This window comes from Mustela nigripes, chromosome 10 (genome assembly GCF_022355385.1).
Source record: "Mustela nigripes isolate SB6536 chromosome 10, MUSNIG.SB6536, whole genome shotgun sequence".
Lineage (NCBI taxonomy): Eukaryota > Metazoa > Chordata > Mammalia > Carnivora > Mustelidae > Mustela > Mustela nigripes.
This window is the reverse complement of record NC_081566.1, coordinates 29944387-29967341: the sequence shown is the minus strand read 5'-3', so window position 1 is coordinate 29967341 and position 22955 is coordinate 29944387. Positions and strand designations below refer to the sequence as shown.

General features: G+C 36.6%; 1 protein-coding gene across 1 annotated transcript in view; it reads left to right on the top strand.

The window, feature by feature from the left end:
• DNAH14 (dynein axonemal heavy chain 14) overlaps window positions 1–9825 on the top strand; it is a 58918-nt gene extending 49093 nt beyond the window's left edge. The window contains exon 10 of the mRNA XM_059414046.1: window positions 9571–9825. Coding sequence (XP_059270029.1) covers window positions 9571–9825 — 255 coding nt within the window. The remainder of the gene's footprint in view (window positions 1–9570) is intronic.
• Window positions 9826–22955: the final 13130 nt, after the last annotated feature.

Genomic DNA, 22955 nt, shown 5'->3' with positions numbered 1-22955 from the left:
TATTTACCCCATGGAAGTATGCAGATTTAATAAAAATGACAAGATCATAAAACTGAGAATGGGTCCAAACAAAAAAGAGGATATGGGGAATGGAAGTATCAATAAAGCGTTGCATTGCTTTTTCCTTCTTTAGGTGCTTTGTCTCTAACAGGGACTCATGCCCTATTTTGACTTGGCATTTTATTTTATTTTATTTTATTTTATTTAAATTCAGTTACCCAACATATAGTTCATAGTTAGCTTTTGGTGTATTGGCCAGTGATTCATTAGTTGTGTATAACACCCAGTGCTCATCACATCACATGCTCTCCTTGAAGGCCATCACCCAGTTACCCCATTCCCCACATCCTGGTCCCTTTCCACAACCCTCAGTTTGTTTCCCAGAGTCCAGAGTCTCTCATAGTTCGGCTCCCTGTCTGTTGACATGGCTCTTTAGTCAAGCCAAAGCTTGGCTGAGTTGCTCGGTCCCACGCCATGCAGCTACCTAAGGCAGGCAGCATTCCCCATTTCTGGACTAAGTGTAATTAGAAAGCACTGACAATGCCTCTCCTGTTTTCATATTGAAATGCTGAGGACCATGATTATCAAGCTTTTGTGGGCAAGAGAATCTCCTAGGAGGTTTGGTAAAACAAGGGGTCTCGGTTTCAGCCACTGTACCTGGGGGCGGGGATGGGGAGTGTTTACATTTCTGACAAGTTCCTAGGGGAAGCTTGATGCTGCTGGTCTTGGAACCACTTACTCCTGGAATTCCTCCAGGAGAAAACTGACCATTTATTTCAGTGTTCAGACTCAAACTTGATATGTGCATTGAACACACTCTAAGACTTTATTTCTTACTATGAATTTCCCTGAGCTCAGCAGAAGCATCAATTTCAGAGAACTTCAGAGCTATCTGTTAGAAATAAAGTCACAATTTCAGATGCAGATTTTTAAAAAAGATTTTATTTATTTATTTGACAGAGAGAGAGAGATTACAAGCAGGCAGAGAGGCAAGCAGAGGGTGGGGGGCATCAGGCTCCCTGCTGAGCAGAGCACGATGCGGGGCTTGATCCCAGGACCCTGAGACCGTGACCTGAGCTGAAGGCAGAGGCTTTAACCCACAGAGCCACCCAGGCGCCCCTCAGATGCAGATTTTAACAAATAATGAATCATGCTTTAAGTTTTAATGGCTGTATACTTTAAGAAGAATTTGGATTATTAAGCATTTCTCCTATCAAGTTTCACCATTCACAGAATTTTGGAAATGATGGACACTTCCATCATGTTACATAATTACTATTACTTTGTTGCAGTGAGAACATTTAAAGCAAAGAAAACCATCAACAAAATGAAAAAGCAACCTATTGAATGGGAGAATATGTTTGCAAACAATGTACCTGACAAGGAGTTAATATCCAAAATATATAAAGAACTTGTACAATTCAACACCAAAACCCCCAAATAATCCAATTAAAAAATGGGTAGAGGACCTAATAGTCATTTCCCCAAAGAAGACATAGAGAGGCCAATAGACATATGAATGCTCAAATCACTCATCCTCAGAGAAAGACAAATCAAGGCCACAATGAGGTATCATCTCATACCTGTCAGATTGGCTAATATCAAAAAGACAAAAATAACAGTGTTTGCAAGGATACAGAGCAAAAGGGAGCCTCTGTGCACTGTTGGTGGGAATATATATGGTGGTGCAATCACTATGGAAAGCAATAGGGAGGTTAATTAAGAATAAAAATACCATATGATTCAGTAATTCCACTACTGGGTTATCTACCCAAAGAAAATGAAAATACTAATTTGAAAAGATGCATGCACACCTATGAGTACTGCGGCATTATTTACAATAGTGAAGATATGGAAGCAACCTAAATGTCGGATGCTAGATGAATGAATAAAGGTGTGGTACATACACACAATGAAATATTACTTGGTGATAGAAGAGAATGGCATTTTACCATTTACAACAACACAAATTAGACCCAGAGGGTACTATGCTAAGTGAAATAAGTCAGACAGACAGATATTATATGGTTTCATTTATATGTGCTGTCTAAAAAAAGGAACAAACAAACAGATTCATAAATCTATAGAGCAAACTAGTTGTTGCCAGAGGGAAGGGGCTTTGGGAATGGGCAAAATAGGTGAAGGGGATTAAAAGGTACAAATGTTCAGTTATAAATAAAACATGGAGATGAAGAGTATAGCATAGGGAATATATGTTGTAATAATATTGTATGGTGAGAGATGTTAGAACATTTATTGTGGTGACCGTAATACTGTATAGAATTGTCCAATCCTTATGTGGTGTGCCAGAGACAACTACAACATTGTATGTCAACTGTACTTTGATTTTTAAAAATTAAAGTTTTCAGTGTGTGGATCTTTTAACCTTCTTGGTTACTATTCCTACATATTTTATTGTTTTTTGTTTTTATTTGTTTTATTAAGAATGATATTGTTTTCTTTATTTCTTTTTCAGGTTATTTTGTTGCTGTAGAAATGCAACAATTTCTGTATCTTGATTATTAGTTTTAGCATATTTTTGGTGAATCTTTTAAGATTTTCTACATATAAGATTGTATCATCTGAAAACAGGGACAATTTTACTTCTATTTTTCTGATTCAGGTACTTTTTTTTTTTTTTTGCCTGATTACTCCTGCTGGTCTTCCAGTACTATGTTTAATAGAAGTGGAGAGACTGGGTACCCTTGTCTTGTTTCTGATCTTAGAGGAAAAACTTCCAACTTTTCACCATTGGGTATGATGATGTTAGCTGTGAACTTGTCATGTATGTCAACTTAATATGTTGAGGTATGTTCCTTCCCTACCCAATTTGTTGAACATTTTTATCATCAAAGAATGTTGTATTGTGTCATATGCTTTTTCTGCATCTATTGAGATGATCATGTGATTTTTATCCTTCCGTTAATGGGATATGTCTTATTTACATCCTTGCATCCAAGAGATATATCCTGCCTGATTATAGTATGTAATCCTTTTAATGTGTTGTTGAATTGGGTTTGCTAGTATTTTGTGGAGAATTTTTGCATCTATAGTCATCAAGGATATTGGTCTGTAGTTTTCTTGTGGTGTTCTTATCTAGCTTTGGTATCAGATTAATGCTGTAAATTGAGTTTGGGAGTGTGTGCCCTCTTCAGGGTTTTTGGAAGAGTTTAAACAAGATTGGCATTAATTCTTCATTAAATGTTTGGTAGAATTTGCAAAGGAAACCAAATAGTCTTGGATTCTTCTTTGTTGGGAAGTTTTTGATTACCGATTTAGTGTCCTTAATTGTTATTTGTGCTTCCTGATTCAGACTTGGTAGGTTCTATGTTTCTAGTAATTTATCTGTTTCTTCTAGGTTAACCAATGTGTTGGCATATAAATGTTCATAGTCCTATCTTTTGATTGGAGAATTCAATCCATTTTTTTTAGAATGATAATTGATAGGTAAGGACTTACTAATACCTTCTTATGTTTTCTGGTTGTTTTGTAGTTCCCTGTTCCTTTCTTCTTCTCTTGATGCTTTCCATTGTGAATTGATGATTTTCCATAGTGCTATATTTTGATTCTCTTTATATTTTGTGAATCTCCTATAGCTTTTTGCTGTGTAGTTATTATGAGGGTTACATAAAACACCTTCTAGATATCAATCTATTTTACATTGATAACTTTGATCACAGCAAAACTCTACCATTTTATTCTACCCTCCTTCTATGTTTTTGTTGACATGATTTACCCCTAATTTACCCGTAATTTGTATGTCCATTAACATTAATGTTAGTGGAGCTATAGTTCTTTTTAATACTCTTGTTCTTTAACTTTTACATGGCAGTCAGTGGTTAATACCCCACTGTATTACATTTTTAGAGTATTCAAAGTCTGAATGTGTTCATTCCTTTATCACTCTCTTGTATATTTTCATTTTACAACCTAGCACCTTTTCACTTTAGCTTGAACAATACTTTCCATCATTTCTTGTAGGGCATGTCTAGTGGTAAGGAATTTCTTCAGCTCTTGTTTGTCTGGGAAGGTCTTTAATGCTCCTTCATTTCTGAAGGACAGTTTTACTGCATAAGTTATGCTTCATTGGCAGTATTTTCCCCAGCTCTTTGAGTATATCTTCCCACTCTCTCCTGGGCTGTAAAGTTTCTACTCAGAAATCTGCTGATGGCCTTATGGGAATTCCCTTGTAGGTTACAAATTTTTTTTCCCCTCCTCTCCTGGCTGAAAGATTTTGTCCTTGTCTTTGATTCTGACAGTTTTATTCTGTGTTTTGGAGAGGATCTCTTTGATTTTGTTTAGTGGCTTATGAGTTTCATGAACTTGGTTATACAAGTCTCTCTCCAGATTTGGAAAGTTACCATTTTCTTTACAAAAGCCTTCTGTCCTTTTCCCCTCTCTTTTCCTTCTTGGACCTTCAATAATACAAAAATTGATTTGTTTCTTAGTATCCAATAGATTATGTAGGCTTCCTTCACTCTTTTTACTCATTTTTCTTTTATCTCTGGCTGGATAATACAAATTGATCTGTCTTCTAGTTCACTTATTTTTTTCTTACACTTTGTGAAGTCTGTTGAAGCTCTCTGTTGAATTCATCATTCAGTTATTATATTTTTAACTCCAAATATCTTTTTGTTTCTTTTTTATGTTTTCTCTTTTTGAGCATCTCATTTTGTTTGTATTGTTTTCCTCATATCATTAAATTATTTATCTGTGTTCTCTTTTTGTAGATCTCTGAGCATCTTTTTTTAAAGGTTTTATTTAAATTCTAGTTAGTTAACATACAGTGTAATATTGGTTTCAGGAGTAGAATTTAATGATTCATCACATATAAAACACCCGGTGCTCATCACAGGTGCCCTCCTTAACAGCCATCACCCATTTAGCCCATCCACCCACCCATTTCCCTCCATCAACCCTCAGTTTGTTCTCTATAGTTAAAAGTCTCTTTATGGTTTGCCTCCCTCTCTTTTTTTCCCCTTTCCTTATGTTCATCTGTTGTTTCTTAAATTCCACATATGAGTGAAATCACAATATTTATCTTTCTCTGACAGACTTACTTTGTTTAGCATAATATACTGTAGCTCTATCCACATCATTGCAAATGGCAAGATTTTGTTCTCTGTAATGGCTGAGTAATATTCCTATATATGTGTATATGTATATATTTATATACACGCACACACATCACATCACATCTTCTTTATTCATTCATCTGTCAATGGACACATATATATCCCATCTTCTTTATCTAGTCATCTGTCTATGGATACCTGAGCTCTTTCCATAATTTGGCTTTTGTTGATAATGCTGCTATAAATATTGAAGTACATGTGCCTCTTTGAATTGGTATTTTTGTATCCTTGAGCAAATACCTAGTAGTTAAATTGCCGGGTTGTAGGATAGCTCTATTTTAACTTTTTGAGGACCCTCCATACTCTTTTCCAGAGTGGCTGCACCAGTTTGCATTCTCACCCACAGTGTCAGAGGGTTCCCCTTTTTCTGCATCTTCACCAACATCTCTGGTTTCTTGTGTTTTTTATTTTAGCCATTCTGACCAGTATGAGGTGATAATCTCATTGTGGTTTTGATTTGCATTTCCCTGATGATGAGTGATGTTGAACATCTTTTCATGTGTCTCTTGGCCATCTGGGTGTCTTCTTTGGAAAAATGTCTATGCATGTCTTCTGCCCATTTCTTAACTGGATTTTTTTAAATTTTTTATTTTTTATAGACATATATTTTTTTAACTGGATTTTTTTTTTTTTTTTGGTTTTTGGGTGTTAAGTTTAATAAGTTCTTTATAGATTTGGATACTAACTTTATCAGATAGATCATTTGACCTATCAGATAGGTCATTTCCAAACATCTTCTCCCATTCTGTAGGTTACCTTTTAGATTTGTTGTTTCCTTTGCTGTGCAGTTTTTTATCTTGACAAAGTCCTACTAGTTCATTTTTGCTTTTGTTTCCCTTGCCTCTGGAGACATGTCTAGAAAGAAGTTGTTGTGGCTGAGGTTGCAGAGGTTGCTGCCTATGTTCTCCTGTAGGATTTTGATGGATTCCTTTCTCACACTTAGGTCTAGCATCCATTTTGAACTTATTTTTGTGTATGGTGTAAGAAAGTGGTCCAATTTCATTCTTCTGCATGTTGCATGTTTTCCCAACACATTTGTTGAAGAGACTGTGTTCTTTCTACTGAATGTTCTTTCCTGCTTTGTTGAAGATTAATTGGCCACAGAGTTGAGCATCCATTTCTGGGTTCTCTATTCTGTTGCATTGATCTGTATGTCTGTTTTTGTCTCTGAGCATCTTTGGAATAATTAATTTGAATTCTTTGTTGGAAATCTTTGGATATCCACTTCTTTGGGGCCAGTGACTGAGTTTTACTTTGGTGGACTCATGTTTCCCTGATTTTCTATGATCCCTGTAGCCTTGTAAAGGTATCAGTGCATTTGAAGAAGGAGTCACTTCTTCCAGACACTAAGACCTGCCTTTGATAAGGGAAGAATTTCACTGTAAGTAGGGCATGCTGGAGCATCTGGGATCCTGGAGCTAGAGGCACAGGGTGCCAGATGTGGGGCTGTGTAACTGCTCCAGGTCCTGGGGCATGACGATGTGTCTTTGCTTGGGCCTCTGGGGACCACAGCATTGACATCTCTGTGGTCCTTGGCAAATACAATGGAGGCCTGCTGTAGCTGTGAGGGTTTTTCATAGTGGCTCCAGGTCCAATGGCTAGGGACCACGGCTAGTGGTTGTGGTGGCTGGAACTGGTGGGGTGTACACATATGACTGTTCAGGTCATCTGCAGGCTTCTCTAGTGTGGCACGGGCTAGTTGAAGACACACATGCTGGTAAGGGTCAGGGTAAGCAGCAAGGACCAGGCCAGCTGTGGGTGCACTTGGTAGCTACTGGCACCTGGCTGTCATCATGTACTACTGTGGCTGTTGGTCTCACCACTGTACATGGCATTCAAGGCCAGTGACAGGTGTTAGGTCAGCAGTGTGCAAATACACAACTGAGGAAATAGCCCCCAAGAATGTGCATGGTGGGGGTCAGTCATGGGGGTCTAAGCAGGTGTCTTGTCCTCATGCACCTGCAGAAACCGGGGCTGGCTGACAGTGTGGTTCCCAGGCTCTGGTGGGGGTGGAGAAGGGAGGGGACAGAGATGGACTTAGGCAGCTGGCATCTGAATACAAATACCTGTGTGTCAAGAGCTAGTGGGGTCTGCTGGGGGTCTACAGCAGCTGTGCTGGCTACCGAGGCCTTCTTTAGTGGCAAAAGCTATTGCATTTTTATGTTGAGCGGGTCACTGGGAACGGGGATCAATCCTGCATGGCTGCAACAGGCGGTGTGTGTTTTCTCCCTTGTTTTAGCCATCTCCGTCCATCTCAGCTTTGCTGGTCTGGGCAGGGCAAAATGGAAGTGGGGCCTTTGTTCAGTGCCCCGAAGTCTGGAGAAGCCTGTTGCTCACTCTGCTCTTCTTTCCTGATGAGGGCAACTCCTTCTAGCTGGGAAGTTTCCTGTTGGTGCCGAGCAATGCCAGCTGGGGATAGGATGATGTGGGCAAATTAAGGCTGTCTTCCTTCTCTTTTCACATGGCTGTTCTCAGGACTTCTGTTTCACTATGTTGTGGAAGTTCCTTCAGTGGACTCCAGAGCTCTCCCAGAACTGGTTTTGTTTGTGGACACCTGTCTTACTTGTTGATCCTTGTCAGGGGCAGAAACTGGGCTTTCCTACAGTGCCATTTGGGTGATTTTGTAAAACTGAAATGTGTGATGACTAAGTGGCCAAACTCTAGGCAGCACACCAGAATCGGCTGGCGGGGTGGCGATGGGGGGCTCTTACTAAATATTGATATCTGGGACCTCCCTAGACCAATTAAATGACAGAGCCTCAGCTCAGCAGGTGGATCTAAAGTAAAGTACGGCTGGGTTAAAAAGGGTTCTGGGCACCTATGGGGACTGCCCAGACACAGCACGGGCACCACAGAACTGACGGGCTGGAAGCCGAAAGCTGCCATTAGCCTTGGGATATGCCTGACCTAGAACAGAGCCTCTGATGGGAGAGAATATCTACCTAGCTGCCTGTTGGTTTCAGAATCTCCATCAGCCTCATAATAGTCCATAAAAAGGCCAGCATTACCAGGCTATTATACTTTTATACTGATAGAGTTTTACTTTTATACTGATACAGTTACTGAGCTACTTAAAATTCTTTCAGTACCAGTGCTAAAAATCCTTACTTTGAATAGTTAATAGACTCTGCCTCACTGTTTTACTAATTGACATGCATTTTGCACATAAAGTTTCCAAATCATGTGGCCTATCCTGGAAAAACGTGACATTTTCAATAAATACATAATCTATTAACAAAGTCAGTATTTCATTTGTCAGGCCCAGCATAGCTGTGCCCAGTAAAGAACTACATCACTGTGGTAACCATTCCTCCAGAGAATCAACCAGTACTGGAAAAAAACTTGCCAAATTGATAATCAACTGACCTAATTAATTTTAAAAAGAAAAAATACAAATTGAAAAAAAAGAGAGAGACATGAAGAGAGGCAACATAAATAAATGCAGTTGTGTTTTTAAAAATTAGAAAACAATTTGGAAAGGATATTTAAGTCTCAATGGAACAAAAAATAAGAATGAATAGGTGAACAAATATTGGACATATTTTTAGAATTTTAAAGGTCCATCAATAATAAAAAAAAATGTTTATGTGTCTAAAAAGAACCATTTGCCCAGCTTCGGGATTATTTTAAGAGTCTCATGCTCTACCGACTGAGCTAGCCGGGCACCGCTCGCTTCGGGATTATTTTAGAGGGCACAATTTGGAAGTCCTGATGGCCATTCCCCAGTAACATACTATGTCAGTTGTCTTGTACATCATGATAGACTATGGACTCTGAAAAACAATCTGAGGGGCTTGAAGTGGCGGGGGGGTGGGAGGTTGGGGTACCAGGTGGTGGGTATTATAGAAGGCACGGATTGCATGGAGCACTGGGTGTGGTGAAAAAATAATGAATACTATTATGCTGAAAATAAATAAATAAAATTTTTTAAAAAGAGATACATTATTTAAAGGGTAAAGCTCTAACATTGGATTTGACGAATTTTAAATTTTTTCTTAATTCTGTATTATGTATTATATATGTGTTAAAAACAAAAAAAGGAGTCAAATTGCTGTAGCCTAGCATAAGAGAGGCAGTATTGGGCTGGATTTTAGGAAGCCTAGCATTTATACTTGACTCCCACCCCCCATTGTTTGCTGTGTCCCTGATGGTGTACTTGAGGAGGGTCCCTCTATGTAGGAGTGCTTAGAAATCATGGCTATGTCCTTCCTGTCTGAGTTCCATAATCTTATCTCTTCATAAGTGAAACCCCAAACTTCATAGGCTTCTTTTTGTCTCCTTGTTTAAATGCAGTGCAACCATAAAATTTTCATGAAAATTGTCATAATAGTGTATAGTTGCAGTGTTGTTAAGACTAATGAAAATACTATCCATTAATAATCATGCTATATTAACTTAAGAAATTATCCCTTGTTTCTCAAATGTTTATTGAAAGGTGGCAGAAAAGAAAGAAATTAAAGAATACTTTGAGTCAAACCTCTCTGAAGATGACACTGTACATTTCAAGCTGCCTACATATCGACATTTATTAGAAACTGTTCTGAGGTTTCTGCTGCTGGTTGACTACATATTTCAGGAACTCATCCGTAAACTAATGAATACTGCAGTCACACTACTTTTGGAATTATTTAATAATTCTGCTAAAATGCCATTTTCAAGGGAAAAAAGGAACGAAGATCTCATTAAGTAAATCAAATTTTTTTTTACTTATAAAAGGGATTTGTAATCACAGTGTAATATATTATCACTTATGGAGGAAATATCCAATAATTTAAGCTGGAATTTGAAAATTCTCCTCATAGCAAATTATATGTACTCAGTTTTTGCAATTATCTGAACTTTTTATCTGGTAGTACTTTCATTAATACTGTGCATAAAATTTAAGAAAATTTCCTTCCCCCCCCAAAAAAATATTCTGCATAGGCTAGGTTGCTATGTGACCTCTATGATGTCCAGTGAGTTTTGAAATTCAGGTAATGAATAATACTCTTAGTGTAAGTATGTCCCAAGTATTACTTATACTAAAAATCACTGTTTATCTTGGAACTCAGCTTTAATTTGGTATTCTGTATTAATATGCTAAATCTGGCAATCCTATGTATAGGTATGCTGTATCTTCAAAGTTCAGAACTAGTTCTTAAAAAATCATTTGTAAGAATGATTCTGGCAGTAGCCACAAGGTTTGGTTTGCATTTGAGGCAATTCTAAGTATCTATTGAAAACAAAATGTTTTCATCTTTAAAAAAAAAAAAAAGATTTTATTTATTTGAGAGAGAGAGAGAGAGAGAGAGCATGCGTGCATACTCACAGAGAGGGAGGAGAAACAAACTCCCCACCGAGCAGGAAGCCTGATGCAGGCTCCATGCAATCCCTGCCCTCTCTAATACCCACCACCTGGTACCCCGACCTCCCACCCCTCGCCCCTTCAAAACCCTCGGATTGTTTTTTCAGAGTCCATAGTCTCTCATGGTTCACCTCCCCTTCCAATTTCCCCCAACTCCCTTCTCCTCTCTAACTCTCCTTGTCCTCCATGCTATTTGTTATGCTCCACAAATAAGTGAAACCATATGATAATTGACTCTCTCTGCTTGACTTATTTCACTTTAAATCAAATCAGAATTTAAGTATTAGAGTTAGTGAAAAATAAATTCATAAAATTTTGAAGACTTTTAAAGATAATATACTGTTTCTCTAATTTGTTACTGAATCCAGCAGAGCTCAAATCACTTCTCTGAGGCCTCATAAGTACTTTAAGTCCGTGCTAGAACTTTAACCAATATAAGAGCACAACTATTTAGTAGTAATAGCACATTAGAATTGTATTTCTCCTAAAACTACAGGTGTGTGTTTATCTGTGTGTTTGTGTGTTTAGGAGAAGTTTTTAATTTTGAAAATATTTTTTAAAGGATATTAAAGTTAATTCATCATATAATAGAAAATTTGGAAAACAGAAATTACCTTAATTCCATCACTTAAATATAGTATCTTATTATTTTGGTATAATTTCTCCTAGAATTTTCCTATGTATTTTTCTGTTGTAATCTTAGTGTACTATTTCATAGTTCATTTTAAAAATACAGAGTGTCTCATGTATGTGTGTATATATATATATATGCATATATATGTATATATATGTGTATTTACTTATTTTAATGTTATAGGAGGAATATATGTGTAGTGGTTCAAGTACATGTGTTTTTGGAGTCATATCACCTGGGTTTTATTACCTGTTTCATCTCTGACATATTGCATAACTTAGGTTAGCTAGTAATAATAGTAAGCTAAGAAACATAAATAAAATCTTTAGACTTCAGTTCCCTCATCTGTAGACTAGAGATAACAATTATACCTATACATAATGTTGTTTGAGAATAAACAGAGTTAATGCCTGCTGAGTAGGAACTATTATTTAATCTGTTTCTGTTGACCTTCTTAATAGTATTGGTTTGTATTTCCATAGTGACTAATGATGTACATCCTTTCATATGATTATTGGCTATTTGTGTATCTTCTCTGAAGAAACGTCTTTTCATGTCCTTTGTCCATTTCTCAATTGTGTTGTCTTTATATTGTTAAGTTATAAAGAGTTTTTAAGATATATTTTGGGGGGACACCTGGGTGGCTCAGTGGGTTAAAGCCTCTGCCTTCAGCTCAGGTCATGATCCTGGGGTCCTGGGATCAAGCCCCACATCAGTCTTTCTGCTTTGCGGGGGGCCTTCTTCCCCCTCTCTCTCTGCCTGCCTCTCTGCAAACTTGTGATCTCTGTCAAATAGATGAATAAAATCTTTAAAAAAAAAAAAAAAGATATGTTTTGGGTACAAGACCCCTGTTATTACCATATAATAGATTATTTGACAAAATTTCTCCCATTCTCTGGGTCATTTCAATTTCTTGATAGTATCCTTTGAAGCAAAAGTATTTAGTTTTGAAAAAGGCCAATTTATTGTTCCTTTAATTGTACTTTGTCATGTTTAAGATCATTGCTTAATGCAGGATCATGAAGACTGATACCTATATTGTAAGATTTTCAGTTTTAGCTCCTACATTCAGATCTTTGATCCATTTTGTTTTAATTTTTGTATACAGTGTGAGGTAAGGGTCTTAAATTCATTCTTTCCCATATGGATGTCCAGTTGTCCCACCACGACTTATTGAAAAGACTCTTCTTTCTCCGTTGAATGGTCTTGGGACACTTGCTGACAGTCAGTTGACCACAGATGTGTGGGTTTATTTTTTGGACTCTGAATTTCATTCACTTGATCTGTATGTCTGTCCTTATGCTGGTACTGCACTGTCTTGATTATTATAGTTTTGTAGTAAGTTTTGAAATTGGAAAGTGTGAATCTTCCAACATTGTTCCTTTTCAACATGATTTTGGCTCTTCTGGCTGTCTTGCATTTACATATGAATTGTAAAATAAAAGTGCCTGTTTCTGAAATAAAAGTAGCTGGAATTTATATTGGGATTGCATTGAATCTGTGAGTAAATAAGGGGAGCATTTCCATTTTAATAGCATAAAGTTTTCCAATCCATGAATGTGAGATTGTCTTGCCATTTATGTAGGTAGTCTAATTTTTTTCAGTGGTCTTGTTTTTCAGTGTATATGTTATGCTTCTTTTATTTATTCTTAAGTATTTTATTCTTTTTGATGCTGTTATAACTGGAATTAATTTTTTAAATTTTGTTTTGGATTATTAATTGCGAATGTATTGAAATATAGCTGGTGTTTGTATATTGATCTTGTATCCAGCAATCTTACTCAACTTGTCTATGAGTTCTATGTTTGTTTGTTTATTTGTTTTTGCTTCTTTTGATTTTCTATGCAGGATCATGACACCTGCAAAGAGAGATAGTTTTACTTCTTTTTTGTCCAGTCTTACATCTTTTATTACTTTTTGTTGCCTAATTGCCCTGGCTAGAATCTTCAGTACGATGTTACTAGAAGCGGCAAGAGTGAACATTCCTGTTTTATTCCTGATCTCAGAGGGGAAACTTTGGTCTTTTTTTCATTGTTAGCTATGGGTTTTTTGCAGGTGCTTTTTATCAGGTTGAAGAAATTTCCTTCTATTGTTAGTTTACTGTTTTTACGTGAAATGTTGGATTTTGTTAAATGTGGTATAGTACATTAAATTAAATATACTCATTTTTATACATTGAACCACCCTTGCATTCTTGGGATAAATTCTGCTCAATTGTGGTATAGAATCCTTTGTATATGCAGCTAGATTGAGTTTTCTGGTCTTTTGTTGAGGAATTCTGTGTCTCTGTTCATAAAGGATAATGGATATGGGTCTGTAGTTTTCTTGTGATATCTTTGTCTGGTTTGGGTTCCAGGAAAATAGTGGGCTTATAGAATGAACTGGTATAATTTCTTGTTTGACAGAATTTACAAGAATACCTGTCTGGGTCAGTGGATTTCTATTTTGAAAGCTTATGAGTTGTTTCTTAAATTTCTTTAATAGATGTGGTCCTATTCAAATTGTCTATTTCTCTGATTTTTATGGGGGTATGTAGAAAGATGTTCTTAAATTTTCAGCCATTATCTTCTGCCAGAAATTCCTAACAGGTTTATTTTCTACCTTATTTTTTCACCTTAAATTGAGATGTCTATCATATGGTTTGATATTACTTTCTAACTCCATCTGATAGTTTCTGTCTTTTGATTAAGAAATTGAATCTATTCACACTTAGTAATAAGTGGTATGCTTTGCTTTTATCCCTTCCATTTCACTTATGCTTATTATTTATTTTACTTTGTTCTTTTTTCTCTTTCCTTTTCAGTTTTCTCATTTTTGTTGATTCAGTCCGATGACTCTTAATTCCCAATTCCTCCCTCTACCTCGTTTTAGTGTTTCTTATGCTTTTCAGTTTATGAATTTTCCATCTTTTTAATAATAATGACTTAAATTTTATCTCCCTATTAGCATATATATGTAAATCTTCACTTTTCCATAAAAATGCTTCATCTTTTTATTTTCCCCAGTTAACAATCATAGAATATTTTGCTGAAGTGAAACATGATTTTTTTTACTGTAGTAAAAATATAAGAAATAGAATTCAGTACCATTAAGCACATTCACAGTGTTGTACAACCATCACCATATCCATTTCCAGAACATTTTTATCATCCTAAACTGGGACTCTCTGTGCGTATACAATAACTCTTCATTCCCTGTGCATGGCCCCCTTCCTCCCACCAAGCCCTATGACCTCTAATACACATCCTTTTTCCATGAATTTACCTGTTCTAGGTCCCTTAGTCAGTGGAGTACTCATACCATATTTGAACTTTGCTTTGTATAATGTTTTCAGCGTTCATTCATGTTGTAACACGTATGAGAATTTCTTTCCTTTTTAAGGCTAAATAATAATCCAGTATGTATATACCGCATTTTATTTATCTCCTGTATCTCTACTGATGGACATTTGGGGTCATGTTCATCTTTTGCTGTTGTAAATGACGGTGTTATGAACAGGGATGTGTAAATTTCTGTTTGAGACCTTGTTTTCAACTCTTTTGTGTATTTGCCCTGAGGTGGAGTTGTTGGATCCTATGGCCATTCCGCATGTTACCTCTCTGAAGCATTTCCTGCTGTTTTCCAGGGTAGTTGCCCTAGCCTGATTCCCAACAGCAAGTGCCAGGGCTCTAATCCTCACTAACACTTACTGCTTCCCTCATTTAGAAAATAGTAGCCGTCCTAACTGGTGCAAAGTTATAGCTCACTGTGGCCTGGATTTGTAGTTCCCTGATGATAAGTGATGCTGAACATCTTACCTTGTACTGATTGACCGTCTGTACATATCTTCTCTGGTGGAATATCTAATTATTTAGGTGTCGTGGATATTAATAAGATATGAAAGTTTAGAGAGACCATGTTTTTTCCTTCTTATTTCTTAATCTAGATTATACAAGAATGTCTTTTCTGTCACTGAAAAGATAACAGATGATTATGAAGAAGTTGTTGATGATTCAGACGTACGTGTCACTTCTGTTTTAAAGTCAGAAGTAAAAACAGAAGCGGATATTAACGAGGTAAAATGGTCTTTGAAAAATATAAGCATAGATTTTTGGTGTAAAATGAGTAAGTTTGGGAATTTGGGGGAATTAAAAATATGATTTATGATCATTCACAATCTCTTGCATACACACGTGCATGAACACACACACGCGCGCGCACACACGCACACATGCACACACACAGAGACATCCCTCCTACTATGGAAAGCTATAATTACGCTTAATGCAGGTGGTTCATTTGTTCATGCATTACTGAGTACTTACTATTTACCAGTCACTGAGCTAGGCACTGGGCTACAGCGGTGGGCTGAACAAGCCCCTGGCCTCTTGGAATTTATATTCTGCCAAGAGAGAAGATAATGAAGTGATGGGTGCTATGAAGAAAACCAAAGGAAGAAAAGGGAATGCAGAGTGATACTGTATCCTGCTTTACAAGGGAATGGTTAGGAGAGACCACACTCTTTAAAGTAGCAGCTACTCCCTTCAGCCCCCCACTACTGTATACCTCTGTTTGCTATTCTTCAGAGTACTTTTTTCATTGTTATTAACTCAAAAATGACCCAAGACAAATATGAAAAATCTTGACAGAATCCTAGAAAAATCTCCATTAGGAAATCTTTTCTTGCCATCAAGAATTATATCCCACCCCACCCCAACACAGTATTTTACTGGGATTAAACTTTATGTGGTAGATGCTTGTCCTGTTTGGCAAAAGCAGCATTTTTATGAGATAGCATTGTATATAATATGTATACTTGACACATTTTTTCCTTTAAAAAATATTTTAAGTATGCTTGGTAAAAAGGGAAAATGTCTACATTTTTTTGTTTTAATTTCTATTTCTCTTATTAGTAGTGTATTTAAAAAAATAGGTTATTGGAAATTTTGGCTCATTAATTTCCTGGATTGATTTTTCTTATTATTTTGTAGGAATTTTTCACATCTATATTGCCGTTATCTTTTCCTACTAAATGGCTTGTTATTTTTATTCCCTTTTGATGTATTTTTACCCATAATTCTTTTCTAAGATTTGTTTATTTGAGGGAGAGAGAGTACGAGCAGGAGTGGGGGCAGAGGCAGAGAGGGGGAGGAGAGAGAGAGAAGCAGACTTCTGCTGAGTGTGGAGCCTGACACAAGGCTCAGTCTGAAGCCCCCAAGATCATGACCTGAGCCAAAATCAAGAGTCAGACACTTATCCAACTGAACCACCCAAGCACCTCTGTTACCAGTAATTCTTAATTTCAATGTAATAGAATTTATCTGTCCCCTTATTTGTGTTCATGTTTGAAATTATTTACCATTCTGACTCATAAATATATTCTTTATTTTTTTATTTTATTTTATTTTTTTAGATTTTATTTATTTATTTGACAGAGAGAGACACACACAGCAAGAGAGGGAACACAAGCAGGGGGAGTGGGAGAAGGAGAAGCAGGCTTCCCACTGAGCAGGGAGCCCGATGCAATGCTCAATCCCAGGACCTTGGGATCATAACCTGAGCCGAAGGCAGATGCTTAATGACTGAGTCACCCAGGTGCCCCATTCTTTATTTTCTTATAAAAGCTCTGGAGTCCATCCTTCCATTTGTTTCTAAATCTGGGTGTGTAGTGTATGTTAGGATTCATTTTCGCTTATTTCTGTATCAGTGACTGTTACTCAGGCACAGTTTCTTTACATCCTTTCCCTGCTGATCTGCATAGTGGCTCTTTCTTTATCATATGTCTCCATACACATGTGTCTTCTGTTTCCAAACTATTACTCTGTCTCGATCTATTTGCCGGTTAGTGCTGATCCCATACCAGATGAATAGCCCAGCTTTGAAATAAGTCGTCTCCTTTTCTAAGAGTGTCTTGTCTAGTCTCCAACATTTGCATTTCCATATACATTTTAGAATCAGACCCTGCTTGGATTTTCATTGAAATCGCCTAGAAGATGGGAAGAGTTAATATTTTATGATATTGAGTCTTCCCATATGATTGTACAATTTGTCTTCTTTAATGTCTTTCAGTGTCTTTTATAATTTTTCCCATAAAAATCTTGTGTAGTGTGTGTGTGTGTGTGTGTGTGTGTGTGTGTGTGGATTTAGTCTGTATGTGCTTTATTGTTCCAGCCCGTACTGCAAGGGAATTGTTATTTTAGTTGCTTCTAGTAGTTCTTTATGAACACTTTAGAATAGAAATATTTTTAGATAAAAAACGTGCACTGCTTTCATTTTTTTCCTTAGGATTAACATTAAATCAGCACTATGGACCTTTTCATGGTTTTCCATTTGCATTGCATAGTGTATCTTTAGACAAGGTTACACCAATTTCTATTAAAGACTGCCTTTTAAATGTATCCTATTTTATACTGGCTGTTGCTTATTGACAGTTAAAATGTGGGATAAACTGGTCTTAATTTCTTAATTTTTGGATACTCTTATGCTCATTAGCCATTTGTATTTCTCATTTTTATGAATTTTTAATTTTCTTTCCCATTTTTCTGATGGAATATTTTTTCTTATTGAATTACAAAACTATTTATAAATTACAAACCATAACCATTTGTTATACCATGAAAATGTAAATCTTAATGCATTTTTTTTGTGTGCATTCTTCATTCCACCCTCCATAGATCACAGTGAAATTTTTTGCAATAAATTATTGGTTACTGGAATATTCGGGTGTCAGTACAACACTGCATCTGCACATGTTCTCACTCAAAATTGTCAAGACTCGTATCACGTATCAGTGGGTCTGGGTCCAGATCACACAGTGACATGCCACTAAATGCCTTCAGCATGGGATGTGTCCCCCAGCTGCTGGGAGTGTTGTCAGCAGATAGCCTTTAGCTGTCCCTTTTTTCAGACATGGCTTCAAGTGCAGCCCTCTTATTCAAGGTCATGCCTCTTTTGGGGGGAGACCCACATGCAATGAACAATTAATTGTGACAAGGTATAAAAAACTCTGAAGGCCTGTTCCAGCTCCGGAGCTCCCCACGGCGTGGCTGAGTCTGTGGTGTGGCTGAGTCTGTGGTGTGGCCTGTGTAACAGCCCAGCCTTCCCCTCTACCCACCCTGCTTGCTTGCTCTCCTTCCACACATATTGACCCAGGCACATTCCTTAATGTTTATGTCCTGCCTGTCAGGGAACCCAGTCTATATACACACATAAACACAAGAATGCTTGTAATTTATCGTTTCTGATTGTTACATAGTATTCTGATTATTACATAGTACACACATATTCTACTTTTCTTCTTTGAATTGCATATTGATACTCAAACAATTTTTTCTCTTGGGTTTCTTACTGATTTTTAGGACTTTCTTGGGTATTCCAGACATTGACTCTTTGTTTATTTTGTTTTATTTTTTTAAGATTTGATTTATTTATTTGACAGAGATCACAAGTAGGCAGAGAGGCAGGCAGAGAGAGAGAGAGAGGAGGAAGCAGACTCCCTGCTAAGCAGAGAGTGCGATGCAGGGCTCGATCCCAGGACCCTGGGATCATGACCTGAACTGAAGGTAGAGGCTTTAACCTACTGAGCCACCCAGGCTTTGTTCCTGTCCATTAACATTGGGTATAGATCTTTGGTAATAGAAATTCTTAATTTACATGTTTTAAAATTCAACACTGAACCTGATCTTCCAGTTTGCTTCTGAGTAGATTTGATGTAGATAGCCTTATGATGCTGGCATAAATCTCGTGTGTGTGCCTGATTCCACTTTTGGCCCACAGTCCTGACAGTCGCATCTCACTCGTGCTTCACCTTCCAATATCTGACCTTGGTTCTCTCCTATTTTTGCTGAACTCATGTTGGTACAGACTGAGTTTTTTACCTCGTTCTAATATCTAGTCCAAGAAAAGATAGCTAATGGGGGCCTGGATGGCTCAGTTAAGCATCTGCCTTCAGATCAGGTCATGATCCCAGGGTCCTGGGATCCAGCCCTGCACAGGCTTCCTGTTCAGTGGGGAGCCTGCTTTTCCATCTGGCTATGCCCCTCCTTCTGCTTGTGCATGCACGGTCTCTTTTTTTCTCTCAAATAAATAAATAATCTTTAAAAAGATAGATAATTATTTTATGTTGGGATATGTTGAGTCAGAGGTACCTGTGGGCAATCAGGTGACAATATTTCTATTAGGATTTTGGAAATCTAGATTTGACTTTCAAGAGAGAGAGCAGGGCTAAAGTGGGAGAAGTCCCCATTTCCCACTGCATACTGTAGAATTTAGTTGTAGCCTTTTCTCTCTTGTAATGTGCAGTCTTGAGGAACTCAGTCTAGTTGCTGATCCATTATTTTTGGCATAAAAAAATACCCAAAAAATTTACTACAAAAAGATTTTCAAGCCCTACTTCATATTGTAACTGGAGTCATAGACCCACAATACATTTCAGCCCTGACTACATGCTAACAGTGTAGCCTTTGACAAGTTAATATAAACTTCCCAAGTCTGAGTTTCTTTTTATACATAATGAGAGTAATAATTTCTTTCTCAGGGTTCCTGTTAAGATGAAGTAAAGGTAACTTATTTACTGTAGTGCCTAGGACATGATAAACACTTACCAAATAGTAACTATATCAAATAGTATAGTATGTTCTGAGTATACTTATCAAGTATACTTCTGTATTTGATATAGATCCAAATATACTGTATTAAGTACTAAGTACAGTATACATATTTCAAGAATGGTTCTTTGCAAATACTTATAACTATAATATTAGAAGTTATATAGGGTTTGAGGTCCAGTCATTACCAGAATTAGAAGTTATTTTCTAGAGAAGCTATACAACACATTATATATTTGTTTGGAATTGTCTGTGAACTTCTTTATTGTGATATAACATACATAACTTGTAATTTACCATTTTAACCATTTTGCACATAAAATTCAGTGGCACTAGTACATTCACAGTGGGGGACACTATCAGCACTACCCATTTTGCAGAAGCTTTTTATCATCCCATAGAAACTCCCCGTTTATTTGTGTGGAATGTTTAAGGATTGTATATCACCTTCAGCATCTACTCAAAACTCTTTCCCCAGCAGCTTAATAGAGTGTGAATGGTGTTTGTTTATACTGTTAACTGACTTTATTTATAAATGAATGGTCAAGGTTCTAGCAGGCAGCCTAGGTGACCACCGAGAATGGATACCTCCAGAACGGTGGGTTGTATGTGGGCTCTGAGGGATCCGTACATTAGTGGAGAATCCATGTCGAGACAGAGCCTAAGAGCAAACACATTGTCTAAGTAAGATATTTATATGTAAACTATTCCGGTTATTTCTCGGTGGGGATGGATACCTGTACTAGGATATGTATGTTAGAGTGAGAAATTAGCACCTATAGAAATAAATTTGAAATATATTCCTGACTCGTAATTCTTAATGTGGAGTACACAGTAAAATCTCCTGTTCAGCTTTTAAATGACTCAAATTCTTGGTATAAAATTGCTCAATCAATATATTGTGTACCTGTTAACTATACTTCAATTTAAAAAAAAAAAAAGTATTCTTGGGTCCTGCTCCTGATCTTTTAACTCATAACTATTTTTGATAAGCTTTCCAATGATTACTATTTAGCTACTCTGGCATTAACTTACAGTCTTCTGGGGGGAACTATACATTATGATGTATCCTCTGTTTTACATTAGCTTATTTTAACATGCAAGTGTCAGTTACATGTTAATATTATGTTATTCAGTTATACTGAAATTATTGATCATTTAAAATTTAGATCTGCATCATCCTAATTTAATGGAATGTTCTTTCCATTACATATTGTCCCTGTCATCCTAACATGTCTGTTCATTAGATTTTGAATAGTATTAAAGTGGATGAGGATTTGAGAAAAGTATATGCACCAGTATTTGAAGTAGCTCTACACTTGAGCGTTCCCGAAGAGAGTGGCTCTTCAGAAAGTTCCACAGAGAACTCTCATGAGGCTGACAAGTCCTCTGAAGGATCTGAGTCATGTGAAGATGAGGCATCAAAAAATGAAGTCGGTTGTCTCATAAGACACTCCAGTGAAGAGCAGCCACTAATGCAGAAAACAGAAAATGTCTCTTCCAACTTGGAAGGAACTCTTTCAGGTAAGATGAAGGAGGCTGGTAAGAATGAAGGGAAATGGCCTAACAGCTGGAAAAGACAAATGAGAGAAATTCTAGCAGTTTACATATGATCCATGACTTAAGTTGTAAATATTAAGAATGCGCAACATGAACATAAACTTAGATTATTTGTGGTACATGTAAGTAATAACACCATCATTCATTTTGGTCTCCGTACTCATACCATCTCTCACTCGTGGGGACCTGAGGAACCCCCCACCCCCCGGGAGGATGAATACCACCTGGGATGCTTGTTAACAATTCAGACTCTTGGACCCCATCAGGATCTGGGGGTGGGGTATCCTGCTCGAACACTACCTTTCATTTGGCATTTAACTGGTTTAAATATCTATCAATGTTTTATTCTCTTTTTTCAATGGATTCTTACAGGCATAGAAATCATGACTGAGTTTGAGAATAAATACATACATGATGAGTAAGTAGACATTTTTAAAATTACAAGTAATTATAATTTACGTTAGCTATGCATTTTTCTGAAATGAGTTTTATTTTTCAGATTTTTGGAATTTGCTACAAATCTCTCCTTAGCTCCCAACAGATTAGAGTTTTCAATAAAAATTCAAAATATGGTGACTGACATTGAAAAATGTATAAGTAAGTATTTTAAAGTTTAAATAGATACACTGTCTTCTTTGGCAATATTTTCTTAGATGTAGGCATTTGATACTTATACCCAGAGAAGTGACACACTTTACAGTGTATCAGGAGATCAGAAATTCCCAGTCTTTGGGATCAATCAATGTGAACTTGGGATTATTTAAGAATGTGTGAATTACACATATATCCAAAGAGTACATAAAATATAGGAATTAGGATAATAGCCTAAAGTTTGGATTTTTTCAATGATATACTACAGAATTTTATGAGACTTAAATAAGGCCTATCTTATATCATAACAAAGATATTATTTCCATCTTAAACAGATTTTTATTAGTTCTTCTCTAGCTATGTGTATATATTCTGAAAGTACCTGGGTATTGTTAGCTTGACCAATGAATTTATCCCTTCTCCACGATCTAAGTCTTATAAAGATCTTAAAAAAGCACAACCCTTGTCAACTGTTTAAATGTTTATATTTCCTTTTGTTATTAATAAATTTGGAGAGGGATGTCTTGAGATGGTCGGATATCTTTGTTTCTTCTGAAAATTTGGTCCACTGATTTTAGCATTTATTTGTGGATCTTGCCACTCCTTAATTAGTGGATCCATTTCTTTATTCAGCTATTTATTTATATAAATATAGATTCAGTGATCTGTGTACATATTTGTATGTGTATGTATGTATACATTTATGGGTGTGCATATATATTTACCTGAGAAAAACAAAACATCTTGGTCACCCCATCATTTCAGCCACCCTCATATAATAACTGTTTGCACCTTGCGTTTTTACTTTCATTGGCATACATTAGTGAAGCTTATATTTCACATATTGTATTATTATTTAACAATATATTGTAGATATTTTCCACATTGCTGTGTGTGCTCTTATAATTGTCACTTAGATGGCTTTGCAGTATTCCATTCCATTCCATTAATGTGCAATAATATGTTTAACCATGAGTGCTAAGTTAAACATGCTTGTTACTATGTGTGGTCTTGCCATTAACGTCTGGTGCAAGCTTGAGTCTTCCGTGGATCTTTTCACAGAATAATTGCATGAGAGGGAAACTGATGGGGCTAAAGTCTTTCTC